Here is an 11,096-nt window from a genome sequence, read left to right as displayed (position 1 = left end):
TCAATTTGACCTAAACGTTCATTTATGAGTTTCATTATTTCCGTCTTATTTTGGTCGACATTATGCGAAGCAATATAATTTTTTAAAATTCCCCACACATTTTGTTTCCATTATTATACTAAATTATAGGTCTTTTACATTCTTAGTCCACACATTTATTTATTGTCCGCGTACCCCGAGCTAGAAAATATGTAAGGAGTATTTAATTCATCTTAGATATTTCACTTCATTTATTTCTTAGATACTGTCAATGTCAATTTGAAAAGCCGTATGAGAAAATAATGATAAACTGTAAAATGTAATAATAAAAAGCTTTGAATGTTGTTTCATTTTTTTGAAACGCTACCTGACTCCTTAAGGCTTAAAACATTTTCTCCGTGAAGAACTAGACATTTTCGTAAACGACTGTACCCATAACAAAAAGCGATGAGAACACGTCATGCTCGGACGACGTCACTGTCACACGAATGAAAGTTGTATATTTACAAGCCGACGCACACATAGGGCCGCGCGCAAATCTGAGTTGAACTATCTATACTTTATTTATTCCGTAGGTAGACACGAGTCTTTCAGTCGAATAAATAAATGTTTTTTTTTTATATTGCAACAGAGTTTGTGTGACCCACCGCTAAATCAAATTACCCGTGATTGTTTTTTTTTAATATAATAAAACCAACAAAATGAATCTGGTATCTTCTTGGAAATACCTTAAACATATTATTATTTAATCATCATACTCTTTATTTTATCATACATTAAACACTAATGTTCAATCCTTTTCCGTGTGAAACGAGACCTGTGCCCAGCAGTGGGACGATAAAAAGGCTAACATGACATGAAATTGCATTTAATCGTTCAGTTTCGGTCTTGGTTGAAAATCATCAGTCATTGACGTAAAAACAAAGCAATCAAAACATTTCACAGAATTTATTACTTACTGTTACGTTTCTCGCAATTTTGGACATAACAAGGTTTATTCTAATAAGCTGGCAACATTATTTCTTTGCTCGTTTGCTTGTCAAACATTTTAAACTAACGTATTTTTGGAATCGGCTGTCGGTGAATTTAGATTTTATTCTTTTGATGAGTAAATAGATTTATCTCTATTGAGTGTTTCTCGTGTTTTTATTAATGAGAAAACTTATGTTTTTACTGATAGCCTTTGATTTCTAAGAATTGCGTAGCTAGTCGGTAGTGATTTAGTGAAAGTATGGCCCAGTTCAACTATTTGAATGAAATAAATAGTTTGGCGACAATGGATGGGCCGATTACTAGAGGCCCTCTTCAGCGTTGGGCAAAGAAGTCCAATAGTGAGAACATAAATCCATTGAGTACTTCTTTCAAGAACCATTCGAACGTGAACTTGAGTACTTGCAACCAGTCGATGCAAAAGTTGTCTCTATCTGCGAATCAAAGTTGCAACAACAGCGTGCTCTCTAGTAACAAAACTCCAACGCGAAATGACAACAAGAAGGGCAAGAAAACACCATCCAAGAACAAATCTCCAGGTAAAGTTGTTAATAACAATGAATTGATAGGAATTGTTTGAAAACTGGCATGCCATAGTTTGAAAGCCGTCTAAGCCAAGCGTGTGTGTTTGCTTCCTTTGTTAAAGTTAATATAGGGGACAGTGAGGCTTATATTGGTGGGCTACGTTGTAGTTAGTTTGCTTTGGGGCTAGTCTGCAATATTACAGGGTATAGGAGGGGTAAATATCTATAATTTGTTGTAATTAACTGGCTGCCTTGTTACATTAGTAAGTAAGCATCAAGTCTTGAAGGAAAAGTTATCCGTCTATACCTTGCAGGTCGTTCTACCACACCGACTCCAAACAAAGCATCTAAGACTCCGAACAAAGCTGACAGATTTATCCCATCAAGGAGTAATTCTAACTATGACTTGTGTCATTATATGGTAAGTTTTAATGAACTGTGGCTGTTACAAGAATTGTTAGTACTAGAATGAATAATAGTCACCTTCATGGTTGTAGAAATATCACTTGTGTTAATTTACCAATACATCAATTTAAATTAATCATAATTTTCAAGGACTAACATACATAACATACTTCTGTTAAAGTTGTTTGAAATATACTTTTGGCTTGAAATAAAAATCATCACTTCTATATCCATCAAACCTTGACCTATTTTGACAGCAAAAACACCAAAACGTAAACTTTTAATAACTACTCATAAATCTTAATCAATTACATTTCAGTTATTATTGTTAAATTACATTTACAGCAATGAATACTAACTTACATAAAACCTTTTAGTTGAGCCGTGATGAAGACAAAAATGAGGAAGTGGTGCCCCAAACTGCAACGGGAGAGGCCATCGGTCGAGCTCTCACCGACACGGAGCCTGGTAGGCTGCTCCAGTACACCTGCAAAGCCCCAGCAGCTCCCGAGGGCTACCAGAACAGACTTAGAGTTGTGTATTCCCAGGTATATCTGCTTGCTTTTACTTACATTATGCTAATTACTAACATGTTTATCTTATAGTGTAACAACTTAAACCATTAAAGCAGTAAATATTAAAACTTATATGATTCATTTTTGTTGAAACTTATTTATTTCTAGTGAGTGGTGGTGTAATTCTTCAGAATATCTTTCATATAAAAAATTGAATACACATGCTAATCTTTCATCTGTGTACAAACATGCAACTTACTACAGCAACTGTATACTGCCTATGAAGCAGATTTGTGAAGTACTTCATCAGTAATCATTAAATGTATATTTCAGGCCAAAGTTCCATCATCAGTAAAGAATACAACAAGATACATTCCTCAAGCTCCTGACAGGATCTTGGATGCACCTGATATTTTGGATGATTACTGTAAGTAGAAAGAAGGCACCAAACAGTATAATTTTGGAACCAAATTTATTTATTTTTCTCTGTTGGGAAGCTAGACTATCCTCCGGTGACATATTTTACCCAGGTGCAGGAGGTAGTGTCCATAGGAAACAGCTGGTACCCATATACAAAAATATATATGAATATAAAAGCCATTTCCAGGCTGGTTGGCATTTCATTTACTCAACATTTAGCCACACTCTCATCCTGTTTTCTAAATAACAATCTACAATGATCAATCTATTTTCTTTTCTCACAGACCTCAACCTCGTTGACTGGAGCTTATCAAACATTCTGGCAGTGGCACTAGGAAACTCAGTTTACTTATGGAATGCAGCTACCGGCCAAATAGAGCAGCTACTGACTCTAGAAGGTTCCGAGACTGTTTGCTCCGTACAATGGGTGCAGGGCGGTGGTTCCCATCTGGCTGTGGGAACTTCTGCAGCCACTGTGGAACTGTGGGATTGTGAGAAGATTAAGAGGTTGAGGGTATGTAGATAATCACTATATTATTATCCATATTATGTCCATTTCTCTATATAGAATACTGCAGTTTTAATGTCAATAAGTGCACAGTTCCCGAAATTACCGTAAGTAATAAAAAAAAATCAAATCCTTGCCAAGTGTATGGCTACGATTTTACCCCCTTTTTTAACCATCACTTTGAACCCAACATAGTCGATTCCACCCCCCTTTAACCCTTTTTTTTTAACCCAATTTTTTTACCCAGGTAATGGACGGTCACACTGGGCGAGTGGGTTCCCTGGCGTGGAACATGTACATCGTGAGCAGCGGCGCCCGCGACGGCAACATCGTGCACCACGACGTGCGGCAGCGGGACCACGCTGTCGCCACCATACATGCGCATACACAGGAGGTACGTCACGTCACGTGTTCCGATAAATTATGGAATTATTTTGCGGAAATCCATGACATTAAATGTTAGGAAAAATCTATAGTCTTAATAATTCCGCCGTCCGCGTCATCGTCGATGAATCAACATCTTTGAGGGTACCTCGTGGAGTAACAAAATATGTATGTGTCGAGTATATTATTGTCTCGCAAAATATTTTCCTAACTAGGCCTAAATAGGCCAATTATACCAAAATAATTTTGGGTTTTCAATAGGTTTATGGCTCTAAAACAGCTGGTATATCAAAATCCTTTAAAGATGTATTGTTTTCAGATTTGCGGGTTGAAATGGTCCCCTGACGGTAAATGTCTTGCTTCGGGCGGCAACGACAATTTACTCAATATCTGGCCAATTGCACAAGGACAGCACTACTCGCAAACTCAGCACCTGTATTCATTCAAGTAAGTTGTTTTATACATTATACTGTTGTTATTGGGCATTGCAAAGGTGAACCACATAAGTGCACTCAACCTGTTGTATTTCAAGTATTTGTAGAAATATAAGGTATAAATGTTTGGCGTATATCCGCGTTTCAATGAAGTGATAAATAGGCGTTCGGATGTATCGTATAGAGCGGCTGCGACTCGCACTTGGCCGATTTTTGGGCATTGCAAAGATTAACTATACACTCCACCTCGCATTTTTTTAAAAATATGTAAATATTTATAAAATAAATATAATAAGACAAATGTTTCACAAATTAATGTATTTTGTTTCATGTCCATCAGGATTGAGGAGCCACTTTTTGTATCTTAATGAAATTTTGTACTTATTTAGTAGTAAGTTAAAAAGTATTGTAGGCTCAATCTTGGAATTTGTAGTATAATAGTTCAAAAGTTATATGAACACAAAGGTGGCTCCTCAATCTAAATATTTGGACTGAGGAGCCACGTTGGAACACAGAAAGTATACGATGTACATTCTTGAAAATTTTGTATGATTTAGTAGTAATTGAGCGCAATGAGTACTAAAAATTTAATTCCACTACCTTTAATATTTAAGAAGATACAATACTTTTAATGTGGCACCTTAACCCATACAATGAAAGTGTGAATTCCCATGAATCGTAAGTGGCAAATTCAAATTACACCCCATAAACATTTAGTAGTAAGTGTGCCTGAATTTGTAGTACATAAACAAAGTAGCAAAACTGAGTGAATTTTGTAAAAAAACGTATTTTAAGTGGCTCCTCAATCCTGACGTTTCTGAAATGAGAAAATGCTTGAGTTACCTGAAATCGGAATGGAATAAAACAAATAAAGACACTAACATTTAGTATAAATTTCTACTAAATATACATGCACAAATGAAAATTGTATGTATTCAATATCTGATAAAAAATCATCTTTTCCATATTCCTTAGGACGTCGCCATTAAGGGTGACCATGTAATATGAATAAAAATCAGGATAAATAGGTAGTTCTCAGCTTTACCGCCAATTTTTTATTAAACCTCTGTAGGCAAACACATTTATGGCTATTCCGCCTCTTGAATGACAAAATATTATTGGGTAAATACAAAAGTATTTAATAACCTTACTTAGGGCTGATTTTTCAATAATCAGTTAACTTCTATCTGAGGAATAAATATGGCGGTTTGACATATTTTCCATACAAAAGCTGTCAAAACGTTAAAAATATTCCTCAGATAGAAGTTATCTGGCGATTGAAAAATCAGCCCTTAATAAAGTACCTATTTAATAAACTTGCTTTGTCATTCTACATTATTTGCTGGAGCGGTGTAATGTTCCAAATTCAAAAAACGCGCCTGTTTTTTTGCCCTTTATAGGGCAGGCTAAAGTGTTACGACCATACTGCCTAGTATTTCGTAGTGGCAATGGATTTGATTTTCATTGTCCGTAAATTCGATACTTCGCATTTTTTTTTAATAATGACAGCATTACATATGAAACATATTTGCTGCGTTGTTGTAACCGACTTCAAAAAAAAGGATCGGGTTCTCAAGTCACTTGTTATTTTCTTTGTTACTCGCTACCTCGAAGACGCCTGGACCGAAATGATTTTTTTTTTCTTTCTACTCGCAGTTTTGTTCCATAGGTTTGGATCTTACTTGATGATGGAGGCGACAGAAAATCAAGGGAACTCCGTATCGGTATATAGCAACTGCCAAGTGTTTGGGATCATTGGCTTCGTATTAACGAGATCTTTACACCGAAATATGTTATGAGTACCATATCAGACCTGACAATGAAGACAAAGTGCGTTAAGGGAACTCCTTAACGGTTGATAGCAGCTACCTTGTGTTAGGCCATATTTTATTTAGTTTGGTAAAGAGTTTCCGCAACTGCCACTAAGGGTACTTAAAATACACTCTTTTGCAAAAAAAGCGGGCACCTATGTTAAATCTTGGTTTTAAGAACTTTATGTTTCAAAAGGTTTTAATGACTAGAATATATTAAATAATGTCGGGACACCTTTTTCACACACGGTCGGTTAGCCCCATGGTAAGTTATTTATTAACTTGTGTTATGGGTGCTAACACAACTGATAAACTACATATAGCTACATATATACATATTTATAAATACATATCATAACACCCAGACCACGGCCAACAAGCATGCTCATCACACAAATGTCGACCGAACCGGGAATCGAACCCGGGACCTCAGGTTCGGCGGTCCGGCATGATGACCATTGCGCCATCGAGATCGTCAAAATATTACTAGCATCAAAAGGTTTTGCCAAGCATGTGTATCTATTCTTAATTTTAATTTTGGAGAATTGCTAAGTAAGTTGTTAAAACCTTGTTCTTAATTTCTAGTAGAAATTTTGTCGGTGTTTTGAATAGCAAGTTTTCCAAGTGATGTTCAGGAAACTGATACTGCAGTTTTAATAACTGATTGATGAACATTTTTGTTACATCAAAACATTTTAGAAAAATCATGCACATTTAGTAAAATTGACAGCTGTACTAAATGAGAATAAGATCATACAGCACGACGATAGACGACAAATTATTAGAGATAAAAAATAATAAAGAATATAAAAAAAATTGGCGGCAAAGCTTCTTCTTCTTTCGTGTCGATGACATGTCATATATTGAGACTACACTATGTCAGCCCAATATGCCGCCACAGCGAGAGCACGGCGGCAAAGTTGAGAGCTATTTATCCTGATGTTCTTCATATTACATGGTCACCCTTAATGGCGACGTCCTAAGGAATATGGAAAAGATGATTTTTTATCAGATATTGAATACATACAATTTTCATTTGTGCATGTATATTTAGTAGAAATTTATACTAAATGTTAGTGTCTTTATTTGTTTTATTCCATTCCGATTTCAGGTAACTCAAGCATTTTCTCATTTCAGAAACGTCAGGATTGAGGAGCCACTTAAAATACGTTTTCTTACAAAATTCACTCAGTTTTGCTACTTTGTTTATGTACTACAAATTCAGGCACACTTACTACTAAATGTTTATGGGGTGTAATTTGAATTTGCCACTTACGATTCATGGGAATTCACACTTTCATTGTATGGGTTAAGGTGCCACATTAAAAGTATTGTATCTTCTTAAATATTAAAGGTAGTGGAATTAAATTTTTAGTACTCATTGCGCTCAATTACTACTAAATCATACAAAATTTTCAAGAATGTACATCGTATACTTTCTGTGTTCCAACGTGGCTCCTCAGTCCAAATATTTAGATTGAGGAGCCACCTTTGTGTTCATATAACTTTTGAACTATTATACTACAAATTCCAAGATTGAGCCTACAATACTTTTTAACTTACTACTAAATAAGTACAAAATTTCATTAAGATACAAAAAGTGGCTCCTCAATCCTGATGGACATTTTTGTTTCCTATATTCTCAGTCAGCATTTGGCAGCAGTGAAAGGTCTCGCGTGGTGTCCGTGGAGCGCGGGTATCCTGGCCAGCGGCGGCGGCACGGCCGACAGAACTATACGCATCTGGAACATTAAGACTGGGGCCAATCTTAACACTGTCGATACTAAGTCACAGGTATCATGTAGCTTTATTTATAATTTTTTTGTGAAAATAATGTATTGTAAAGCAAACTTATACACCAGAATACATTAAATATCCTTTGAGAAGTATGACGTTAGGTGATATCTACAATGAAAAAGATTAAATTAGCAAAGGATTTTCTATTGCGTGTGCAATAAGTCTTCACGATTAAATCAACCTGCATTTTTTTATCGAAAACGTGTCGGTGTTTCGCTGTGAAATATTTTTTGAAGATGTTATGGGTGTTTTTCAGAAAACTTGACCCTAGCAAAATCGGCCTGTCCCGGCTGTCCCACACCTTCAAACATTTTTATTTTGATTTTTTTATATGGCACGTGTGAAAGTGAGTTTTTGATAAATTTAGGTATATATTTTAATGTACAATTAAATCAATATGTAGCATAAAAAGTGGATAGTTATTTTTATATTTAAAATAAACCTAAAGAGGACGTATAAATATCGTGTGTCCCATGGCGCTCTTGGAGATTTCAAATACATCTTACTTCTAAAATATTCGTTTTTGGGTATGTTTAAGTTTTGAACTTAGTCTCTGTATTTCTAAAAACGTATTTTTAATTTTTATGCCATAAATTTATTGTTATTTTAAGAAATATCATTATTTTAATGTTGTCCTACGAAACTCATTGTTCCGGAAAATCCGGTTTCGTCACGGTGAATTTGATATCGTACTCAAGACAAAATCTACTAATTTGTGTTTTTTCTACCTTCTTGGCAACTTTATGACCGTATTAGGATTCCGCCATTGCCGTTTTAAAGTCAGTTAAGGCTAAAACTGTGACGACAATGTTGGTGTCATCGGCGCGCAAAATTTTTGATCCGGATAGTGGCAGTATTTAAAAGGTTAATAAATTGTTTTCTTAACTCTATAACACTGTATATAACATAAACAACTCATCATTATTAGATTAGTAAGGCTAAAAACAAGGTTTTTTAAATAAATATTAGTTATTTTCAATTTTAAAAGTCTCGTGAGATGAAAACGTCACCTCCTGTGCGTCACGTTACATACTACCGGAACAAAATCGTAACGATCTTGAATTGTAAAGCTTAGTGTACAATTAAATAATTTATGGGAGCGTCCTGTCCGCGTGTGTGGTAGGTATCAAACGAAAAGGCTTACATTTAATCGGTTTTGTTTATATATATGTGTGTAAAGGTTTATATCTAAAAATTTAGTGAGTTAATACTTTATTCTTTGTAATTGTGTTTTGAAATCGGCAGTGTGGACATTGCTCAAATTATTCTTATCCATCACGAAATTTTCATAATAGTCACTGTCCCATATTCTGGATGTTACAAAAATGGTTTAAAAATATATATTTTTCATTTTATAGCGTTTATTTTGGCATCATAGTATTTTGTTAGTATCTAAAATTTCTCACTAGGCTTGATTTTGGAAATTGTAGCGGGTATCATTAGTAATGACAACTTTTCTAGTGAGATGTGTCCAAGAAGTGGCGAAAGTGAAATTATTTAGCTGATTATTTAATAATCTTATAGAATTATGCTATCGTTTTGTTTGTTTTTAAAAGATTTTAAGTATATCTTTATGCCACCATAAGTTGATTTCGTTTTAATACTTGTTTGTTTTATTTTTAATTAATTATATTTTGTGACGTTCAGGAATACTATGCATCATACGCTGACAGAAAAACTTTAATATTTCTTAAAATCATATTATAATTTTAATTTAAAATGCAGATTTAGCTAGTTAACAATATATTCTTTAATATTAGAGTAAATAAAATAGAATTCACGAAATAAAAAAAAAATATTTCCTGTGCGTCACAGGGTATTCTTTTCTGAAAATCACCCTTATCCGAAATATTTATTGGACTCGAAATTCAACCTGTCCAACAACTTTCAACATCTATTTCCTCAGGTATGCTCAATAGTATGGAGCACGCACTACAAGGAGCTGATCTCCGGCCACGGCTACGCGAACAACCAGCTGGTGATCTGGAAGTACCCCGTGATGTCTCGCGTGGCGGAGCTGAGCGGGCACATGGCGCGCGTGCTGCATCTCGCGCTGTCGCCCGACGGCACCACCGTGCTGTCCGCCGGCGCTGATGAGACGCTAAGGTTTGTATGACCTATTATCAACTGTTTGAATGCCGCTAATTAGACAGCAATAGAAAGTCCATTGTGTCTCACGTGGATCCGCGCACCGGCACACAAGGGGTGTAGTATTGTTTTATATTGTTCTTTATTTGTAATCTCTTTGTATTACAAAATTGTATTGATTTTTTAAATGGATAGATTGACTGAAGAAACCCAGGGGTCAGTTTATTAATACGATGTTTAGTTTCCCCAAACTTTTTGCTGTCACGGCACATTCCGCGAAGAACTACGCTTAAATCTTACTCGGTCTCAAACTTATACTCGGAATTTAGTTTCGGAGCGGCATTGAGGTTTACGCGTACTTGTTTTCAATAAGCAAATTATTGATTTTTTGTCGATATTACAACTTAACATATAAGAAAAACGCAACACAACGTTACGATGTATTTTTTTTCGCATTATGTTCACTCGTAATTTTATTCATTTCAGACTGTGGAAATGTTTCATGCAAGACCCATCGAAGAAGAAAGAACCAACTGATTCGAAAGCAGCTAAATCACTACTCAATCTTAACTCTTTAATTAGGTAACTCGTTACGAGTACACTCTAATTAAATTGACTGACATTGTGATCTTACAATTAGTTTAATTACAACTGTGTTGTACCGCAAGTATTTATGTTGACAATGTTATTATATGAAAATTTCGTATCTTTGTGATTTTTTGACTTACACTTGCATTATATTACAATGCATTGCATGCTTATTAACTAAAAATATTGAATTGTATTTTATAATGAACTTATTCTCGAACGAATAACACTTTTGATGTTGTTGGAAAACGTACTTTGTTACTCGTTTTTGGTTTTTGACAAATCAAGTGAAGTTGAGGTCGTAAAATGTGATTGCGACTATCAAATTTTAAATTCCATTTAATTTTTCTTACCCTACTCTAATTTCTTTTATTCTTGCCTAATCTTTAATTCTAATTTACCATTTCATTACCTCGGCTTCCTTGTTTTAAGGACTGTACAACTAACTTGTTTAGCTATCTGTACCATTTGTAAGACTTTAAAGTATGTGTTAAGATGTTTTTAAATATGTAATTTTTACAATAAGATAATAAAGATTTACATTCCCATGTTATTTTTTACTTTGATAGTATTATATAGATTACATGCATATATCCTTCAGCATGAGAAGAGAAGCATTTATAATATGGTCGGGAGTCAAGTACCTATCTTAC

At 34.8% G+C, this 11,096-nt stretch overlaps 1 protein-coding gene across 2 annotated transcripts; it reads left to right on the top strand.

The window, feature by feature from the left end:
* The first annotated feature begins 1,024 nt into the window (after positions 1-1,024).
* On the top strand, positions 1,025-10,991 carry LOC124633952 (cell division cycle protein 20 homolog). Of its 2 annotated transcripts, none has more exons than XM_047169336.1 (10): positions 1,025-1,508; positions 1,838-1,914; positions 2,276-2,446; positions 2,747-2,840; positions 3,118-3,347; positions 3,589-3,735; positions 4,045-4,172; positions 7,617-7,764; positions 9,674-9,873; positions 10,342-10,991. In XM_047169336.1, exons 1-10 carry the CDS (start codon positions 1,211-1,213, stop codon positions 10,439-10,441), a joined length of 1,593 nt encoding a protein of 530 aa, XP_047025292.1. In that variant the 5' UTR covers positions 1,025-1,210; the 3' UTR covers positions 10,442-10,991. The 2 variants fall into 2 exon arrangements, with proteins under 2 accessions (XP_047025292.1, XP_047025291.1); XM_047169335.1 differs by having other exon boundaries at positions 1,808-1,914.
* Positions 10,992-11,096: the final 105 nt, after the last annotated feature.

This window comes from Helicoverpa zea, chromosome 10 (assembly GCF_022581195.2).
Source record: "Helicoverpa zea isolate HzStark_Cry1AcR chromosome 10, ilHelZeax1.1, whole genome shotgun sequence".
In the NCBI taxonomy this organism is placed as follows: domain Eukaryota; kingdom Metazoa; phylum Arthropoda; class Insecta; order Lepidoptera; family Noctuidae; genus Helicoverpa; species Helicoverpa zea.
This window is presented reverse-complemented; position numbering and strand designations above follow the sequence as displayed.